The sequence below is a fragment of the Lepisma saccharinum genome, chromosome 20 (genome assembly GCF_977018435.1).
Source record: "Lepisma saccharinum chromosome 20, izLepSacc3.1, whole genome shotgun sequence".
NCBI classification, from domain to species: domain Eukaryota; kingdom Metazoa; phylum Arthropoda; class Insecta; order Zygentoma; family Lepismatidae; genus Lepisma; species Lepisma saccharinum.
Window position 1 is genome coordinate 43,191,206 of NC_139248.1, and position 22,384 is coordinate 43,213,589.

The following is a 22,384-nucleotide window of genomic DNA, read 5'->3' on the forward strand; positions in this document are numbered from 1 at the left end:
ATTGTAAATTTTAGTAAACATGTTAGGCAAATGCAAGATAAAGAAAGAGGAATGTAAGAAACAAACAATTTTTTCTTATATTTAATTCAAATACAGTACTTTACCAAACAATCAGACTTAAAATGAAAGTGTCAAATAATCTTAGTGGCTAATTCGTTTGCGCCTACACTTCATACTAATGAAGCTACTTATAATATCTTCGTAACTTAGTTGTCTTAAAATATCACTTTCAATGCTGAGAAAAGCCAAAATGTTGAGCCTGTCTTCTAACATGCAGGTTCGAAGCCTCTTTTTGATCAACTTCAATTTTGAAAATGACCTTTCTCCACTGCTGTTTGTGACCATAAGTTACAGGTACATTCTTAGAGCGACCTCGATATTAGGAGAATAATCTTTGACCTTTTTTTTCTAGGAGTTTATACATCCACCTATCCTGACTAACGACTTTTTCATTTTCCTCCATCTTTTTAAACTCGTGGTAAAAAGCCTTGAACTGAATCAGTTCATTTCCCAATTGATCGTCTATGTTATTGTTATATGTTTCTACTAAGTTTTGAGCTGCTGCAATTATCTCTTCATTAGTAAATGTATCCAACTTGTTGCGAAACCCAAACGGGAATCAACTAGTTTTTATGCCTCAAGCCTCTGCCGCAATGAAGATTCAAATTGATGTATGACAGGAAGTAAATTCTAGGTTCGAAATTTTTCTGATTGGGTCAGCTCAACTTCTGGTGCTTGGACACAGTCAAGAGGTGCCAAAGCCATGTTTATTTTGCGCTTGCGCTGTGTTTCACTTCACTTTCACCTCATATTCTTCAAAGCTATCCCGTTTTGTTCCTATGAAGCTTGTTAGTGATGTCAGTGCTTAGTCGGCTGTGTTCACGTCCAATCTAGGGTTCTGTAGAGTTTCATTAATTTTGTTTACTTGTCCCAAGATATCATCCCAAATGCTGTGTGGAGCCCCGTTTCCATCTTTGTCATTTTTTATGCAAACTTAGAGCAGTAATACGTGATTGTCTTGAATCTTCTTTGTCCTCTGAAATTTCAAAAAGTGTATTTTTTATTTCTTTATAGCCTTGCAAGAGGACTTTTGTAGCATCTGCTCAGCATGACCAACAATTTGTCTTTTTCAAGCAGTTGGTTAGAACTTTATATCTGTTAGTTGAAGCTGTAAAATATACATTGTCCACATCATTGGTCGGCATCACAGTATTAAAACAAACATCTTTTTTATTTTAGTCTATTCAAAATTAAATTTTTAAACAGTTTTTTTTTGTTTGTTTTTGGTGGTGTGGGCTCATAGGCTGCAGCTTAGATAGTCTTTACGTAAATGCGGCCCTGCAATAACCCTTTCCCCTCTTCCCGAAACCACCCACCCACCATGCAGTAAACAATGGTGAAAGTAACTTTGTTTTCTATCTACTGTTTCTGGCAACACTGACGGTAGTCACGCGCCGTCAGTATTCTGTGCCTCTACTCTTCGTAACCACTCTCTCTTTCTTCTCCGTTGAAAATGCAACCTGGGTTGTGAAATATCAAACTTTTTATTTTAGTGTGGTAAGTGTTTACTGTCTCCTCCTTCATTTGTGTGTGTGTGTGTGTATATATATACACACCAAAAAGCATCTTTCACCTTGATAAGTTCAATGAAAACTCGGAGCTCACTATTAAAAATCCCCACAAAATAATCACTTTTTTATCTACATTCATTTGTTTCTCATCTTTTGTGATGCTAAAAAATTATGTGAATTAATACAGCGTATTTATGATGGATGCGGTAAACATATATGTACCCCTTAGTAACCTTAGTGAATGAAGAAAGAGGATTTAACTATTAAATTGTGCAACGTGGAAATACGAAATTTCACGTAAGTAATACAGCGTAGTTTCATATTAATAATGTGATCATGCGTAATTAATTATACACAACATTTGTGTGAAATAAAGCAATGATATATACATCATGCGTATTAAGCAAAAATTAAACAATAAATACTAAATATATGAACATCTTTGGGTCAGTCTTTCTGATTGGCTGTTACCACAGCATCTACCAGAGAGGCCAATTGCTAGTAGAACATGGTCTAGTTGCCAAGATCAGTCTAGCAGCCAGCCTGGCATCGATCATTTCCAGCTAGGTAGCCTGTCCAGTGTCAACTAGGGCATTCTTACTGGGAATCCAGTTCCATGTGATTCTGCCTCTAGATACACGTGATGTAATTATTTCACCTATACTTTTAGGTAATAACAAAGGTAATCATAACAGGAAATCCAAATGCAGCTCAAAGTCATGGACAACCAGTTATGCTTACATCTGCGCAGACTGAGGCCATTCATGCAGGACAACCCATCAAAATAATCAGTGGCCAGCCTAGCGTAGCAACATTACTAGGCAGTCCAACAAAGGCTATTACGTTGCAGCAGGCGCAGCAAATGGGGCTTCTTTCTCCTGCAAAGGTGCAGCAAATCATACCATCATCACCAAACAAACAGGTAAGTGATGGAATGTAAGCCACTTTAATGTTTCTTATGCTTGATTTTGTAGTTTCCTTTGTTGTTAGCGAAGTTAAAATATTGTAAGCTTCTGTGTTGGTTGTTAATAGGGGTTCATGTAGTGTTTATTATTTCACTAGAAATCACACAGTACAATTGTAAAATTCCTGAATGATTGCTTTTTTCATAGGAAAAAATTACAGTGAACATTTCAGCCTGGTCTTTCTGTTCCTCTCGGGACACTATTGAACACAAGATCTCCCTGATATCAAAGAAGCCAGGTTTTTAATAGATGACTTGTAAGAATTTACTATTTCCTACATATTTATCTGCTCAGTAGTCACATCAGTCTGATGTTATGTTTTTTTGTTGTTTTTTTATTTACTTTTGGAAATTTAGGAAAAATTGCAAATATTAGGAATTGGCCGATTTGAAATTTTGCCAACCAATACTAATATGAAGTTACAAATACCAATAACTCATATTGTACTGATCGGGTATAAAATTCTATATGGACCTCCTTATTAAATGTGTGTTACGAGATGAGACAAACTTTTGCAATGCAAAGGAAGCTGTATATTTAGACATTTAGCCTACTTATAAAAAAGTACTGCATGTGCTATATTGTGCCAATACAAAGTAATGGCAAAATATTGCACTAAATTGTAATATACTTTTATATATATATATATATATATAATAATGGATAAAAGCAAGGAGGGCCAAAAGGGCTAAGTAAAAATCAAATAAGGTAAAAGGAAACACTCACCGGACAGTAGGAAAATTCAAAATTTTCGCTAATTTATAGCATCATCGGTGTGAGAAGAAACAGAAGACGGAACCGGAAGTTGGGGTCCTGCAGAGTTGCCAGGTCCCCATTGAAGAAGAAGCGGTGCGTAGAACGAAAAAAACACTGTTTCGTCACCAGGCTCGTCGTAAACTGTGAGTGTGTAGGATGAGTTGGGAGGGAGGGTGGGTGAGGGTTGGGCATTACTGGGTGGCCTTGTTCAGGCCAGGTGGAGTGGTTGCACTCATGGCCGATATATAGGCCCTCTCCCATCTTTTGCGAACAGAGGTGTTGGCTGGTTGGGGTAGGAGGTGGATGATCGCTACCCGGAAGCAGTCGTTGAAACTGATGTTGTGGTGGTTGGTGTGGACGGCGACAGTGAAGTCAAGGTTGTGGGTGGAGGAGCGGTGGTTATTGATGCGGAGGTTGAGGGCCGTTGATGTTTCCCCCAGGTAAAAATCACCACAGATGTTGCAGGTGAGGATGTAGATAAGGTTTGAGGCATGGCAGGTCCCTTTGGGATGGAGGGTAAATTTGCCAGTGGCCGTGTGCACCTGGAGGGTGTGAGAAGTGATAAGGATGGGACTGGTCTTGCACCTGGGTCGGTTGCATTTATGGGCAGGTGGGTGTTGGATGTGTGGTGAAGGAGTGTTGTGGACCAGGATGTTTTGGAGGTTAGGGGGGCGTTTGAAAACCACCCTGGGTTTGTCGGGAAATATGTTTTTGGTTTCGGGATCACTGTGGAGGATTGGGAGAAGAGAGTGCAGTGTGTGCCTGATTTTGTTGAGGTGGGGATGATATTGGGTGATGAGTGCAGGTGGGTTGGTGGCAGCAGGTTTCTTGGTGGTGGTGGTATGTGAGGCAGCTCGTGATATTTGCTTGGTGACCAGGATGGAGGGATATCCACGGTTAACCAGGGCCTGGTGTAGGCGGAGGTTATAATTCTGGCGGGAGGTGGGTGAAGTGTTCAGGCGCTGTCCCCTGAGGGCCAGAGAGAATGGAATTGCTTTTTTGGTGTGGAACGGGTGGGAGCTGGAGAAGTGTAGGTATTGCATGTGGTTGGTGGGTTTTATGTGGATGGAGGTAGTCAGGTGTCCTCCCTCGATGTGCACGTCCACATCCAGGAAGGTGATCTGGTTGGGGGAGTGTGTCCAGGTGAATTTTAGGGAACGGAAGTGGTTAAGTTGGTCCAGGAAGGCTGACAAGGATGGTTCTCCATGTGTCCAGAGCATGAAGATGTCGTCGATGAAGCGGAGCCAGAGGAGGGGTTGGGTAGCCAAAAACTCTTGCTCAAGTTGGCCCATGAAGAGGTTTGCATAGGATGGGGCCATTCTGGTACCCATGGCTGTACCTCGGATCTGTAGGAAATTTTGGTTTTCGAAGGTGAAGTTGTTACAAGTGAGGACAAGGTGGGCTAGGTGGGTCAGGAAGTTGGTGCTGGGGTTGTGAGGTTTGGGTCTGCTATTGAGATAGAATTCTATGGAGCGGAGGCCATGGGAGTGAGGTATGTTGGTGTAGAGGGAAGTGACATCAATGGTGGCAAGGATGTTATTTGGGGGCAATGGCGGGAGGGTGCTGATTTTCTGGAGGAAGTGGTTGGTGTCACGGAGGTAGGAGGGCAGAGCTTTCACAAGAGGCTGGAGATGGGAGTCAACAAAGGCTGAGATTTGTTCTGTAGGTGAGTTATAGCTGGACACAATGGGTCTGCCAGGGTTGCCAGGTTTGTGGATTTTGGGCAATAGATAGAAGGTGGGGGTGCGGGGATTATCGGGTATTAACATGGCGGTGGTACGAGCTGTTAGGCCTTCAGGTGGGCCGCGGTTGTGGATGAAGTCCCGGATTTTGGTGAGGTGTTCGGCGGATAGGTCAACTGTGGTGGGTTTGTAGGTGGAGGGGTCAGCCAGCTGGCGGTTGGCTTCCGCCAGGTAGTCTTGAGAGTTCAAGACCACCGTGGTGGACCCCTTGTCAGCTGGGAGGATTTTGATGTTGTGGTTGTTGCGGAGGTCTCTGAGAGCTTTCTGTTGGGGGGGATTGAGGTTAGGTTGGTTGTGAAAGTTATTTAAGAATGAGCTGTCAGAGGTGGTGGAAATGACGGCAGTGATGTATCTTTCCAAGGGGTGGTTGGTGGGCAGGGGGGGTGGATCTTGGGAGGAGGGGGGTCTAAATTGAAGGAGGCTCGGGCAGGTTTCACTGGTAGTAGTTTGGAGTGAGGGATTTTTGGCCCAGAAATGTTGCCATCGGAGGCTGCGAGCAAATGTGTGTATGTCAAAAAGTAGGCGGAATTGGTTGGGGGGAGTTGTGGGAGAGAAGGTGAGGCCTTTGGATAAAACAGCTATTTCATCAGTGCTCAGTTTATGGCTGGATAAATTGAGTACAGCCTGGTTGTTTTTGAGTGGGTTAGGGTCATTGGTGGTCATGGATCTGGTAGGGGTGGGTTTGTCCGTGGACTGGTTGTTTCCCAAGGTGCGATGTATGGGAGTGCAGTTTTGGTTTTCAGGGGGGGTCTGTGGTGGTGTGGGAGGGGTGGGCAATGGTAGAGGGGGGTCGGGTAATAGTGGGCATGTTGGTGTGGGACTGAAATTGGGCGGCAGTGGAAGGGGAAGGGTGCAGCCAGTCTGAAAAGCTTGACGGCAGAGATTGGAGAGTTTTTGGAGGTGTTTAGTGTTAAGATCACTGGCAATGGAATGGGCGGTGTGCCAGAAGGAGTCTATTTTGTGATGGTGGTTACCTAGGGTCAGCAACAGGATTTTGGTAAGGGATTGAATAGAAATGGACAGTTCTCGGGCGCGATTTAGCTGGGATCGGTACATGGCGTGGGTCAGTTCAATAGCGAAATTTCAAAGGGACCTGCCATGCCTCAAACCTTATCTACATCCTCACCTGCAACATCTGTGGTGATTTTTACCTGGGGGAAACATCAACGGCCCTCAACCTCCGCATCAATAACCACCGCTCCTCCACCCACAACCTTGACTTCACTGTCGCCGTCCACACCAACCACCACAACATCAGTTTCAACGACTGCTTCCGGGTAGCGATCATCCACCTCCTACCCCAACCAGCCAACACCTCTGTTCGCAAAAGATGGGAGAGGGCCTATATATCGGCCATGAGTGCAACCACTCCACCTGGCCTGAACAAGGCCACCCAGTAATGCCCAACCCTCACCCACCCTCCCGCCCAACTCATCCTACACACTCACAGTTTACGACGAGCCTGGTGACGAAACAGTGTTTTTTTCGTTCTACGCACCGCTTCTTCTTCAATGGGGCCTGGCAACTCTGCAGGACCCCAACTTCCGGTTCCGTCTTCTGTTTCTTCTCACACCGATGATGCTATAAATTAGCGAAAATTTTGAATTTTCCTACTGTCCGGTGAGTGTTTCCTTTTACCTTATTTGATTTTTACTTAGCCCTTTTGGCCCTCCTTGCTTTTATCCATTATTATCCACTTTTGGTATGAATCCTTTCACGTATAACTCCTATCAACTGAACCGCCTGCGATCTCTTATTGTTTCCTACACCAAAGCTACGTCCCATGCACGCTTCCTGCACTCATGTTTGATATTAGGCCTAACACCCAAAAGCCTCACACCCAAACTGCCGTTTTCCGCCATGCCCCCAAGCATAAAACCCTCGATTTTCCCACTAGCGAGAAATTTCGCTATTGAACTGACCCACGCCATGTACCGATCCCAGCTAAATCGCGCCCGAGAACTGTCCCATTTCTATTCAATCCCTTACCAAAATCCTGTTGCTGACCCCAGGTAACCACCATCACAAAATAGACTCCTTCTGGCACACCGCCCATTCCATTGCCAGTGATCTTAACACTAAACACCTCCAAAAACTCTCCAATCTCTGCCGTCAAGCTTTTCAGACTGGCTGCACCCTTCCCCTTCCACTGCCGCCCAATTTCAGTCCCACACCAACATGCCCACTATTACCCGACCCCCCTCTACCATTGCCCCACCCCTCCCACACCACAACAGACCCCCCTGAAAACCAAAACTGCACTCCCATACATCGCACCTTGGGAAACAACCAGTCCACGGACAAACCCACCCCTACCAGATCCATGACCACCAATGACCCTAACCCACTCAAAAACAACCAGGCTGTACTCAATTTATCCAGCCATAAACTGAGCACTGATGAAATAGCTGTTTTATCCAAAGGCCTCACCTTCTCTCCCACAACTCCCCCCAACCAATTCCGCCTACTTTTTGACATACACACATTTGCTCGCAGCCTCCGATGGCAACATTTCTGGGCCAAAAATCCCTCACTCCAAACTACTACCAGTGAAACCCACCCGAGCCTCCTTCAATTTAGACCCCCCTCCTCCCAAGATCCACCCCCCCTGCCCACCAACCACCCCTTGGAAAGATACATCACTGCCGTCATTTCCACCACCTCTGACAGCTCATTCTTAAATAACTTTCACAACCAACCTAACCTCAATCCCCCCCAACAGAAAGCTCTCAGAGACCTCCGCAACAACCACATCAAAATCCTCCCAGCTGACAAGGGGTCCACCACGGTGGTCTTGAACTCTCAAGACTACCTGGCGGAAGCCAACCGCCAGCTGGCTGACCCCTCCACCTACAAACCCACCACAGTTGACCTATCCGCCGAACACCTCACCAAAATCCGGGACTTCATCCACACCCGCGGCCCACCTGAAGGCCTAACAGCTCGTACCACCGCCATGTTAATACCCGATAATCCCCGCACTCCCACCTTCTATCTATTGCCCAAAATCCACAAACCTGGCAACCCTGGCAGACCCATTGTGTCCAGCTATAACTCACCTACAGAACGAATCTCAGCCTTTGTTGACTCCCATCTCCAGCCTCTTGTGAAAGCTCTGCCCTCCTACCTCCGTGACACCAACCACTTCCTCCAGAAAATCAGCACCCTCCCACCATTGCCCCCAAATACCATCCTTGCCACCATTGATGTCACTTCCCTCTACACCAACATACCTCACTCCCATGGCCTCCGCTCCATAGAATTCTATCTCAATAGCAGACCCAAACCTCACAACCCCAGCACCAACTTCCTGACCCACCTAGCCCACCTTGTCCTCACTTGTAACAACTTCACCTTCGAAAACCAAAATTTCCTACAGATCCGAGGTACAGCCATGGGTACCAGAATGGCCCCATCCTATGCAAACCTCTTCATGGGCCAACTTGAGCAAGAGTTTTTGGCTACCCAACCCCTCCAACCCCTCCTCTGGCTCCGCTTCATCGACGACATCTTCATGCTCTGGACACATGGAGAACCATCCTTGTCAGCCTTCCTGGACCAACTTAACCACTTCCGTTCCCTAACATTCACCTGGACACACTCCCCCAACCAGATCACCTTCCTGGATGTGGACGTGCACATCGAGGGAGGACACCTGACTACCTCCATCCACATAAAACCCACCAACCACATGCAATACCTACACTTCTCCAGCTCCCACCCGTTCCACACCAAAAAAGCAATTCCATTCTCTCTGGCCCTCAGGGGACAGCGCCTGAACACTTCACCCACCTCCCGCCAGAATTATAACCTCCGCCTACACCAGGCCCTGGTTAACCGTGGATATCCCTCCATCCTGGTCACCAAGCAAATATCACGAGCTGCCTCACATACCACCACCACCAAGAAACCTGCTGCCACCAACCCACCTGCACTCATCACCCAATATCATCCCCACCTCAACAAAATCAGGCACACACTGCACTCTCTTCTCCCAATCCTCCACAGTGATCCCGAAACCAAAAACATATTTCCCGACAAACCCAGGGTGGTTTTCAAACGCCCCCCTAACCTCCAAAACATCCTGGTCCACAACACTCCTTCACCACACATCCAACACCCCCCTGCCCATAAATGCAACCGACCCAGGTGCAAGACCTGTCCCATCCTTATCACTTCTCACACCCTCCAGGTGCACACGGCCACTGGCAAATTTACCCTCCATCCCAAAGGGACCTGCCATGCCTCAAACCTTATCTACATCCTCACCTGCAACATCTGTGGTGATTTTTACCTGGGGGAAACATCAACGGCCCTCAACCTCCGCATCAATAACCACCGCTCCTCCACCCACAACCTTGACTTCACTGTCGCCGTCCACACCAACCACCACAACATCAGTTTCAACGACTGCTTCCAGGTAGCGATCATCCACCTCCTACCCCAACCAGCCAACACCTCTGTTCGCAAAAGATGGGAGAGGGCCTATATATCGGCCATGAGTGCAACCACTCCACCTGGCCTGAACAAGGCCACCCAGTAATGCCCAACCCTCACCCACCCTCCCGCCCTCCCTCCCAACTCATCCTACACACTCACAGTTTACGACGAGCCTGGTGACGAAACAGTGTTTTTTTCGTTCTACGCACCGCTTCTTCTTCAATGGGGACCTGGCAACTCTGCAGGACCCCAACTTCCGGTTCCGTCTTCTGTTTCTTCTCACACCGATGATGCTATAAATTAGCGAAAATTTTGAATTTTCCTACTGTCCGGTGAGTGTTTCCTTTTACCTTATTTGATTTATATATATTTATATATATATATATATATATATATATATATATATATATATATATATATATATATAAATCAAATAAGGTAAAAGGAAACACTCACCGGAGTTGCCAGGTCCCCATTGAAGAAGAAGCGGTGCGTAGAACGAAAAAAACACTGTTTCGTCACCAGGCTCGTCGTAAACTGTGAGTGTATAGGATGAGTTGGGAGGGAGGGCGGGAGGGTGGGTGAGGGTTGGGCATTACTGGGTGGCCTTGTTCAGGCCAGGTGGAGTGGTTGCACTCATGGCCGATATATAGGCCCTCTCCCATCTTTTGCGAACAGAGGTGTTGGCTGGTTGGGGGTAGGAGGTGGATGATCGCTACCCAGAAGCAGTCGTTGAAACTGATGTTGTGGTGGTTGGTGTGGACGGCGACAGTGAAGTCAAGGTTGTGGGTGGAGGAGCGGTGGTTATTGATGCGGAGGTTGAGGGCCGTTGATGTTTCCCCCAGGTAAAAATCACCACAGATGTTGCAGGTGAGGATGTAGATAAGGTTTGAGGCATGGCAGGTCCCTTTGGGATGGAGGGTAAATTTGCCAGTGGCCGTGTGCACCTGGAGGGTGTGAGAAGTGATAAGGATGGGACAGGTCTTGCACCTGGGTCGGTTGCATTTATGGGCAGGGGGTTGTTGGATGTGTGGTGAAGGAGTGTTGTGGACCAGGATGTTTTGGAGGTTAGGGGGGCGTTTGAAAACCACCCTGGGTTTGTCGGGAAATATGTTTTTGGTTTCGTGATCACTGTGGAGGATTGGGAGAAGAGAGTGCAGTGTGTGCCTGATTTTGTTGAGGTGGGGATGATATTGGGTGATGAGTGCAGGTGGGTTGGTGGCAGCAGGTTTCTTGGTGGTGGTGGTATGTGAGGCAGCTCGTGATATTTGCTTGGTGACCAGGATGGAGGGATATCCACGGTTAACCAGGGCCTGGTGTAGGCGGAGGTTATAATTCTGGCGGGAGGTGGGTGAAGTGTTCAGGCGCTGTCCCCTGAGGGCCAGAGAGAATGGAATTGCTTTTTTGGTGTGGAACGGGTGGGAGCTGGAGAAGTGTAGGTATTGCATGTGGTTGGTGGGTTTTATATGGATGGAGGTAGTCAGGTGTCCTCCCTCGATGTGCACGTCCACATCCAGGAAGGTGATCTGCCATGCCTCAAACCTTATCTACATCCTCACCTGCAACATCTGTGGTGATTTTTACCTGGGGGAAACATCAACGGCCCTCAACCTCCGCATCAATAACCACCGCTCCTCCACCCACAACCTTGACTTCACTGTCGCCGTCCACACCAACCACCACAACATCAGTTTCAACGACTGCTTCCGGGTAGCGATCATCCACCTCCTACCCCAACCAGCCAACACTGTTCGCAAAAGATGGGAGAGGGCCTATATATCGGCCATGAGTGCAACCACTCCACCTGGCCTGAACAAGGCCACCCAGTAATGGCCAACCCTCACCCACCCTCCCTCCCAACTCATCCTACACACTCACAGTTTACGACGAGCCTGGTGACGAAACAGTGTTTTTTTCGTTCTACGCACCGCTTCTTCTTCAATGGGGACCTGGCAACTCTGCAGGACCCCAACTTCCGGTTCCGTCTTCTGTTTCTTCTCACACCGATGATGCTATAAATTAGCGAAAATTTTGAATTTTCCTACTGTCCGGTGAGTGTTTCCTTTTACCTTATTTGATTTTTACTTAGCCCTTTTGGCCCTCCTTGCTTTTATCCATTATATATATATATATATATATATATATATAAGATCAGTAAAGTTATCGCTAATTTTACCGATGCACTGATATGCCTATATAGGCTGATTAATCATTTAGCAAATTTATTCAATGTATTAATTAGACCAATGCAGTGTAGTGCAACTTAATATTCTCAGAATCATTGGGAGACTGAAACTTGATGATGGAGGAAATTAAAACAAATATTTCTGTAATTGCCATTTCATTTATATGAAACTGACTAAAACTGAAACACTTCCTACAGAGTGGATGAGATAGAGTGAGAGATTGAGATTGATTTATTTATTTTTGTCAAAATAATAATTTGGCGATCCTAATCCAAGTGTGTGTGTCATTTTTGATTACTGGTTTCATTAACCACTGCAACCTTCCTCTTTGCAGAGCATATATGTGAACAAAGTACTGTCTCCGGTGAAAACTCCAACCAAAATTGCCATGCTTCCAGCTACAATTGCAAAATCTCCAGCGAAAATCCTGCCAGCACCCACAAGTGGATCTCAACTAAAACCAGGTGTCTCAGTAGCAACTGTCTCTACAATCAACAGTACAAATACAGCAAATACTTCAGCAGTGAAGACATTAATTACAAGTCCACAAAAAGTTATTATAAGGCAGGGTCCTGGTGGTTCAACAATTCAGGTGTGTTACTAATTAAGGAAGGTTCAGTTGGCATGGCTTGTGGCTGTTATGAAGTAGATGTGGGTTTCATTGTCTGTGTGAATCATTCAAGAGGGAAATTTCTAGTGATGTCTCTGCCTAAGTACCTTGGGGTAAAAGTGATAGTGGGAAGAATAATGTAAAGGCACACATAAAGGGTGTCCCAATAAGAAGGACACATTCAATATTTGTAAAATAACACTATATAATTACGAAATGGCAAATATTTTTGCATCAGTATAATGAGTAAATGTTCCGATTTAAGAATGCCATGTTTGATTTACGCAACATGTCTTGTGTGTGAGTTGGCAGCACTGTTCTTACAAGTTCCTTTATCAGTGATTGTTGGCTTAATCGGCATGGAGCACTACACAACGGAACAACGAGTTTTGATAGTGGAAACTCATTACAAGAATGGCAAGTGTTATGCAGATACTGTTAGGAAGCTTCGTGCAATACTTGGATGTGAAAGTGCACCTAATAAGAGTACAGTTCGCAAGTTGGTCAAGAAATTTGAGGCAACAGCAGACATTAAAACACCGTGCTCTCGATCTAACTGGTCTGTTGAAAACTTCACTATTGTGCGTGACAGTGTTATGGTGAGTCCTAAAAAATCCATTCGGCGTCGTTCACAACAGGTGAATATTTCGAAAATTTCCATGCATCGCATTCTCATGAAAGATCTGCACATGCATGCATTTAAAATTCAGTTAACTCAGGAACTGAAACCAAATGATCACGTGAAACGGAGACAGTTTGTTGAATGGGTTTTTGGGATGAAACTGGTGGATGAAGATTTTGCACAGAAAATATTGTTTAGTGACGAAGCACATTTTCATTTAAACTGTTTCGTCAACAAACAAAACTGTCTCATTTGGGCAACAGAAAATCCATGAGACAGAACTGTATCCACAACGAGTGACCGTGTGGTGTGGATTTTGGGCTGGTGGAGTGATGGGACCGTACATTTTTGAAGACGATGATGAAAATTCTGTGACAGTTAATGGAGAACGGTACCGCAATATGATTCGCAGTTTCTTGTAGCTGCATTTGAACGGAATTGACACTGAACACATGTGGTTTCAACAAGACAGCGCTACCTGCCACACCTCCCACGAGATGATTTCCTTGCTGCGTGAGAAATTTCCGGGCCGAGTCCTCTCTTGCAATGGTGACCAGAACTGGCCAGCTAGGTCATGTGACCTTACTCCTTGTGACTACTTCCATGGGGGGTTTCTGAAATTTAAAGTATGTAAACAAACCCCGAACAGTGCAAGAACTGAAGGTGGAAATTGAACGTGTTATCAACCACATCGATGTGCAAGTGTGTGAAACGGTGATTGCAAATTTCATCGAGAGAGTGAAGTCCTGCAGAGCAAGTTGTGGGGGACATATGCAGGATGTTGTATTTTATACTTAAATCGGAACATTTACCCATTGTAATGATGTAAAAGTATTTGACATCTTGTAGTGTTATTTTACACATCTTAAATGTGTCCTTCTTAGTGGGACACCCTTTACATGCTCCATAGTGGCTTGTTTAAGAGTAATCATTTTTACCATTGACTAATAGACAATACCAGGTTTAGAAAAATACAGGGTGCCCAGTTGCCATAGTGCCTGAATTTTCAAATACGTTCTAAAGTATGTATATATTTTTTCAATATTTATAGTTCGCTTATGTAAATTGCCTTTACCTTTTTTTAAAATAACAAGTACAGTGTTATTTAATGTTTGTGAGTTTTCTGTATCACGTGTGTCATTAAATCAGAATAATAATCATGCCATTATATCTCTGCACTGTTGTTACCTGAATTTTAATAAAATGTGCAACTATATGGTAGAGTTGGCCATACATTATATAGATTAATGCATGCTGTTACTGGTAGAGCCTTTAGGAAGACCACTCCCGCATAAGAATTAATTACTTTTAACCTTTTGAGTCCCAAGGCCATTTTCACTGATAAGCCTCTTGGTCCCGAGCCAATTTTGAGCAAAATGCAGAGTTTCAATTAAATGAGTGTAGATCGGAGACTAATTGCCCTAGAGAGATGAGTGATATACCGTTGTACGCGGAATGAACCAGAGATTCAGACTATATGAAATTTATGCAAATTTGGCGTATATGTGGTTAGGGGGGGAGGGGGCTAACTCTCAAAATTCCAAAATTTCGGAAGAAAAAAAAATTTGGTTCCCCCACCCTCCCCTCAAGAAAAAGTACATGACAGTGTCGACATGCACATGGAAATGATCGCTGACATGTAAGGAACACAAAAATATTTGCATTATTATCATATGACCAATGTAACTTGAGTTGTACCCCCAAAAGGAATGGTCGGCACGCCACTGATTCAAGCTTCAAAATGCAGCGGTACCTTGAAATGACTTTAGCTCAGAGACTATTTGCCCTGGAGATATGAACTATATACCGTTGTACGCAGAATGAATCACAGATTCAGACGATATATAATTTATGCACATTCGGCATATATATGGAGGGGGGAAATCCCCTGAAAATACTTTTTTTTTTTTAAAAAATGGGGTTTCTCCCTCCTGCCCCCCTGAAAAAAAGGATATGAAAAGTTCAAAATGCACATAGAAATTATCGCTGGCATGTAAGAAACAGAAGAATATTTACATTTTTGTCATATGGCCAATATTACGCGAGTTGTACCCCTGAAACGAAAGGCTTGTACGCCACTGTCTCAAGCTTCGGAATTGAGAGAACTGCAGAGTTACATTGAAATGACTATAGCTCAGAAAGTAAATGCCCTAGAGATATAAAAGATATACCGTTGTACGCAGAATGAATCACAGATTCAGACGATATATAATTTATGCACATTCGGCGTACATATGGAGGGGAAAACGGGAGAAATCCCCCCGAAAAAAATGTCAAAATGCAAAATTTATGCAAATTTGGCATATATATGGAGGGGGAAGGGAAAAAACACCCAAAAATTATTTTAAAAAAATTGTCACTTCACCCAAAAAATGTCCTTGCACTTGGGCACGAAATGACACCTACACACGACATTCACGGACGAAAAGCTAGAATGCAGTGAAAAATTAGCGCCGATTCTTGCAGCTTCTTGAAATTCTATTTTTAGACAATGCAGGGTAACCCCTGTTGCAACTGTGGACACTTGTGCTAAAAAAACAAAGGTTTCCTTCAGCGCGCTTCGAAATTCCATTCTCGCAACCCAGATTCAACAACCAGTCTTCCCCCTTCCCCTTCTTGCGCCCCCACGGAAAACTTTCATTTTGACATTGGATACTGATAAACAAGTTTCCTTCGAATGCAGTTAACAGGTAGGAGCGAAAAGCATTGCTTTAGAACAACAACAAGCAGCGAGTCTTCCTTTGTCGGCAAGAATTTGACCTTGAAAAGAGACTCAAAGTCACCTTTTCCTACTTATCCACCTCCATTTTCATGAAGAAAAAAAAGGTGCAATAAACATTTCTGTTAAATACATTTGTTAGGAACAATATAAAAAAAAAATTGAAAGTCTAGCCAAAAATAGAAAAGTTATAACGTAAAAACTACGACCTTGACACAGCATCTCGATTGATACGCTTGGGACCGGGAGGGTTACATTTGGGTATCTCGATCAAGACGCTTGGGAAACTAAAGGTTAAGTGCTCAGGTGTAAAACATGGTAAGTGACATTTTGGTAGAGTTCATTATGAAAAAGGTTATTAGAAGCTATACTGTAGATAAATTGTTTTTGTGTTGTGTTTACCATGTTCAGAAGGCTTCCCTGAGTCCAGTGCAAATTGTATGACATGGCAATTTCACTCAGATATTGAAGGATGCACATTTTACTTTGTAACTCAAAAATTACCAAAATGTCACTTATGTTTTACACCCGAGCCCTTCAATTAATAAAGTAAATATTTTAATATCATACAGTATTTTAAAATGTGCAACTTTGTTAGTTGTATTAATGGCTTTTGTAGACCGTATTTAAAAAAAAACTGTGATGATTATGCGGTGAAATACTGTAGTCACATTTTCACACCCTATTGACATCTCCAAGTTAGAATGAAAGAAGACGTGATTCCTGCATTGTAGCCAAATGTAGATTGCAAAAGGTAAACAGGTATTTGACAGTATGACAGGTGTTGCTTGCTAACCAGTAATAATGATAGGTAGGGCTATTGAGTGGCAATCTTAATTGTGTTTGCATGCAAGACTAATATATGGACCTGTTTGCAGATGTCCAAGGGTGGGAGAAGTTCATGAATTTCTTCTACCTGGCAAAGTGTATTTTTTGTTGGATGTTTCAAGCCATCTTTTTATATATATATATATATATATATATATACCGTGCGTCCATTTCGATCTGCAGCCGAGAGATCGGGAGAAGCGTGGCGGGCGGCCGACATTTGCGGCCTGTAATGCTCGCTTATTTTTACGGACATATCCAGACATTTATATAAATATTGCAAAACGAGCACTAACCTGGGTTATAATTCATCATCTGTAATTCATCCAAGTTCTGCAATTATATACACAAAAAAATACGCTTTAGAAGTGACAGATAATAAAACATTTTAATCATAGTTTTGACCAGCAACGTCCTGCTTAAGTTTATGTCCTTGAAAGAGTTTTGTGTCGATGGGGATCGTTTGGAGGTTTCGAATGTGCAACACTGTATCAAAATTACGCTGCCGACGAAACCATTAAAAGTCAATGGTTTTCGTGAGCTTCCTTGCAATCCAAAATCTCCAAGCTCGAGTTTCTTGTTCCTTCGCGACTAGATGAAGACAGAGCTGTGAATATAGTGGCGAGCAATGTAAACCAAGAGCGTGTTAATTTCATACTGTGCGCAAGAGTGTTATTCTTGGTTACTTGCCGTTACTTGTTTGTGTTATTGCAGTGTGTATGTGTGTTGTGTCAGTGAGACGATTGGAATGCCAGCCGCAAGATTCACTTTAGAACAAAGAATTTTTATGTATGACACTTACGTGAAAACAGACTCGTGTCGAGACGTGTGTAGGCAATTTGTACAGAAATTCCCATGGGTTTCACTTCCACATAGAGATACAGTTAGACATCTTGTCCTTAAATTACGTGAAACTGGATCGTTAAGTTTTAAAACACCTAACCAAAAACGACGGATTCTAACCGAAGCAAAACTCGATGAAATTGGGGCAGCGTTAGAAAGTTATCCAAACAAACCTCTACGCCGTGTTTCACAGGAGATGGGAGTGTCAAAATCATCAGCACATACAGCCACTAAGCTACTAAAATTAAAACCATACTCTTATAACACAGGTTAGTGCTCGTTTTGCAATATTTATTTAAATGTCTGCATATGTCCATAAAAATAAGCGGGCATTTCAGACCGCAAATGTCGGCATCTCCGTCAGCGCCGCCCGCCACGCTTCTCCCGATCTCTCGGCTGCAGATCGAAATGGACGCACGGTATAAATAGATTTAATATATGTGTTTACTATTGTTTCACATGAATGTTATTTTCTTCGTTCTAGGGTTCCTTGAAACCAGGGACTATTTTAACCACTTCCTCAGGTGCAAATCAAGTCATTCGTATACCTGCTTCTCAAAATATTGTTGGAAGTACAACCAATCTCCATCAGATTCAGGTTCCTGGGAGACAGGTGAGATTGACCCTATGCCATGTTTTATGTACATGTGTGTGTTTTGTAAGTTTATGTTGTATACTAATACAGTGGAACCTCGATTTTACGTTTTTCTAGGTACCAAGCTGAAAAAACTTAAAATGCAAGAAAATGTAAAATTGAGGACACTAAAATCAGCGTTCCATAGTATACTTCATTGCCATAAAGCATGCACATAGGATGGAAATATCATCTGTAGTAATTGTAACATGTTTTAGGCTTAGCCAAAGCAAGAGACTGACAAGGTCTCTGTCAGTCTGGAAATCCTGGAAAGGTCATGATAATTTACTCTTTCTGGAAAAATCAACATTTTTGTAGTTGTGCAATAAAGTAGGGCAAACAGGAAATTTAATAAATAGAATAAGCAAATTACTAACTTTATCCATGAGACTTACTTTTAATGGTTGTATTAATTTATGTGGCCCCTGCCACCATCTGTTTGGGAACTTGGGGCCATGGAAATTAATAGTATAAAAATTAAGTCTCATGGATAAATCTAGTATTTCACTTACGTCTATTTATTATACAGTGTGTTCATTTTGGCTCAGGGCTGAGAAAGCACTTGACTGCAGACGGTGAGGCATGGCACAGAATCCGGCATTTTCAGTCTGTAATGTCTTGCTTATTTTTACGCACACATCTTTAGCATGCAGACATATAGTGGTGCCAAACTGCATTCACATATTTCCAGCAGCTTTTGATGAAATTTTGATTGACACACACAAGTTACTCTCCCGTAATACTTGTTGTTCTGTTTCTCTTAATCTCAGAACAAGTTGCTTAACTCTTTCTCTACCTGGAGCTCCAGGGAATTTCTGTGAAAGTTGTCCACAAATGTCTCAACATGATTTGGTTTTCAAATAAGTGTCATACATAACAATTATTTGTTGTAACGAACTTTTCAGCTGGCATTTCAGTGGGTTCACAATCTTATTAAATGGACACACACACACACATTTGAATTAAACAGAAGAAAAACCGATAATGAAAGTAACTTATGTGATCTATATGAGAGATTTATCACACTGAGCACCTCCCTGATGGTGCAGTGGTAGCGTCGTAGTAGTGTAATCAAGGGGTCTTGGGTTTGATACTTGGTGGAGGCACATAGTGGTTCGGTAGGTCCAGTCCCAATTAGCCCTACTGTGCATAAAGTGAACTTAAAGCACCAACTCAATCAATCAACATAAGTTAGTACTCATTATGTAATATAAATGCAATTGTCTGCATGCTAAAGATAGGGTACAGATCAAAAATGCCGGCATATGCATCATGCTTTGCTGTCTGCAGTCACATCCCTATCTCAGTGCCAAGTCAAACTGAACACACTGTACTACCACATCTTGTATTCCCCAAACATGAAGAAATTTAAAGATTGTTGTAGATAAACTAGGAATCGGCCGATACCGATATAAAATTAGAAATGGTTCTTGAAGAACCTGAAAGGTTCATTGACCTCCTTAATAAATGTGTGTTTCAAGGTGACTGCAGTGAAAAAGAAATTGCATATTTAGACATTTACTTTTTTAGAAAGTATTGCATTGAGATTATCCTTAAAAATTACAACAAAATGGAAGAATTTTGCTCTAAATTATCAGATATTTATCGATATATCGGATCGGTAAAATACAGTCAACTCTTGATTCAATGACCTTTCACAGTTCCTGGGAAAAGGGTCGTTATTTCGAAGGGGTCGTTATTGGAATTTGCACCAATTTTCAGCTTAAACGGAGCTCAAATGGAAACAAAGATGCCTAGGAGATGGTAACACCATTTATCCTGGTAGTTATACAACCTGTTATGCACAGGATGCATGTTGTGAGAAGGAAAATAGAACATGAAAACGTTTTCACAAAAAAGAATTTAAAATAATGTTACTTTCTTTCAGTTGTGCACAGTCGTTGCTTTTCCAGGAAATTTTTACAATTCTAGTTCATAAGAAACCCGTTTGCACTAAGACCTACGGAAAGGAAAACAATCTCTCAATCTCACTTATTGCAAGCGAAACTCGAAGAATCTTGACCCCAGTCAGACTGGCGTCAGCAAAAGTCGGGAGATAATCGGGCAGAATGAATGTTGGATTTTATACGGGTCTACTGGAGCATTGTCTGTTACAAGATTAACTGGTAAGATTAGATCTCTCAAGAGAAACAACACAACCTTTCTAGGCACAAAAAAAAATGCAGGGCTGTTATTTTTGTTCTGGTTCGGCTGTGTAAAATACATCGTAAAGAAAAGTCATGTTTTCTTTGCTTCAACCAACTTCATTTACCCTCCTCCCCCATTCAAGGGGGCAGTCCAAACTCCTTCCTTGACTTGCATTGTAGTCCAGCGTGGAAAAGGAAACTCGCAACTTGCGATCTGTTTTCAACCAATGCGTATTCTAGGACACGTCATTAAACAGTGTCGCAGTCGATAATAATTCGGGTTTGGAATTGGATTTCACTTTAAAGTGTATATTTAATCCCGATTAGCCCATCAGCATAAAATGAACTGAAAACAAGCTTTATGAAACTGCGCATTTTCACATATCAAAATGGTAGATCGTTATTTACTCTAATGTTAATCGACGATTTAATGTTGGATTTAGGAGTATTCTCGATGTCAAACACCCGCTCCTCCAAAAGTTTTCCTTTGAATAATGTATTTTTAATCGGTCTCAGGGACCATTCCTACATTGAGTACTTTTTTTTTCACATTAAGAAAAGGGGATACGAATTAAATTTACAGATTTGCTTATCAGGAGGTGCATGAAGTTGTTTTAACTCTTGTTTTCCTTTCTAGAGATCGAATTTCGTTATCGTCAAATCAAAACAGCTTTGCGAGATTCAAAACAATAACTTTTTCCTTTGCTCTGGATGAGTCATTGCTGTTATCAGCAAGCAAGAGCTTTGCTGACACTAGACAAAACACTGGCGCCGGCGTAAAAACAAAGAGATCAGTGAACTTTTAACAGCAGTGTAAAGAAGAAAGAAATTACCCTTGCTTTACTTTTTACCATGCAACAGACAATAATACGGGCAATATTTCCTATGCAGACAACAGGATGAAGAAAAAAAAAAAGACCTGAATTCTGCAATTATCAACATTGCAGTGCACACCAGTGGCGGAAAATGAGCTGGGGAAATCATCACCCTTTTTTTTTTTTTTATTTTTTTTTTTTACTTGTTCTGTGGTTTTTGTTTGTTTTCAAGAATATATCCAGAACTTGTTGCCCCATTTTAAAAGTCAAAGGAAAGGAAGAGGGGTGGGTCCACTTCCACCCCCGCCTGTAATCAGCCCGTGTGCACACACGAGCAAGAAAATTGTGGCACCCCCCCCCCCTCCCACGTTTGTTCACAGGAAAAGAGGGAGAAGTCAGTCAGCCAACGGAACACTTTTTTGGCAGATATTACGACATCGACACAATTAGGAAAACATATGAAGTGAGAAACGGGAGTTATGATGCACGTAAGATCGAAGTAAACTTTTGTGGAAACTTGGATGACAACGCATTAAGAGGTTGACGATTTTTAGTTCGCCTATGTGGTTTTGATTATCTCTAACAGTATCGCTTTTTTATGAAGTGTTGCAGGGAACAAAGAACACGTTTTGAGTGAAAGCGGTTACCGGAAGTTGTCTACTACAAGGCCGAGAGTATACTTTTTCTAAAAAAAAGCCTTCAAAATATATACTTTTTCTATGGCTAACGAAACATTTATAGGAGGCACATTCAGGACCCTCAAACTAGCAGTTAGCAGCATAAGATTTCTTCCATTAAGGCATTTATACGCTCCATATATCACATGATTTCTTCAATTAAGGCATTTACACACTCCATATATGTCATATTATTTGGCCAGTAATACTTTTTAATTATGTTTTTTCATAAACTTCTTTCTTATACAAAGTACCATAAAAATCGGAACGTTCCTTCATTTTGTAATGAGCTTATTTCAACCGCATTGCAAATAAGTGTCGCCATCTTGAATGGAATACTGTTGCCATATTCAGAAACTTCAGAATTCAAGGTTTACAACAATATATAACATGATAGGGTTCCGTAAACATTAAAAAATTATTCCATGCATAATACACTCTATACTTTTTTGGGGCAAAAATTTTGGAAAAACAGGGTGGCGACAGACCTGGAAAACCTGGAAAACCGGGAAAAGTCAGGGAATTTGAGGTGTCAAAAAAAGTCAGGGAAATGTCAGGGAATTTCGTCTTCATTGACTTTTATTTTTTTTTATTTAAAAATATCGTTATGGAACTCTGCACGGGAACAGAAAATTGATATAACTCGGGCACTATGGGAGCAATCTACTTCGGATAAGTTTTGTTTTGCAGCTAAAACATACGCGCATGCAACCGTGTACAATTCAGAACGCCGGACCGAGGAAGGGGGTTTGAGGGGCGCAACCCCCGAATTTCAATAGAAAAAACAAAAATCTGAAGTTTGTCCCCTCTTCTCCCACTATTTTCGGAA

General features: G+C 42.6%; 1 protein-coding gene across 1 annotated transcript in view; it reads left to right on the forward strand.

Moving 5' to 3' along the window:
- The window catches only part of LOC146003250 (protein lin-54 homolog), a 106,366-nt gene that overhangs the window by 8,396 nt on the left and 75,586 nt on the right, over nt 1-22,384 (forward strand). The window contains exons 3-5 of the mRNA XM_083141431.1: nt 2,242-2,493; nt 11,995-12,252; nt 17,767-17,895. Coding sequence (XP_082997557.1) covers nt 2,242-2,493; nt 11,995-12,252; nt 17,767-17,895 — 639 coding nt within the window. The remainder of the gene's footprint in view (nt 1-2,241; nt 2,494-11,994; nt 12,253-17,766; nt 17,896-22,384) is intronic.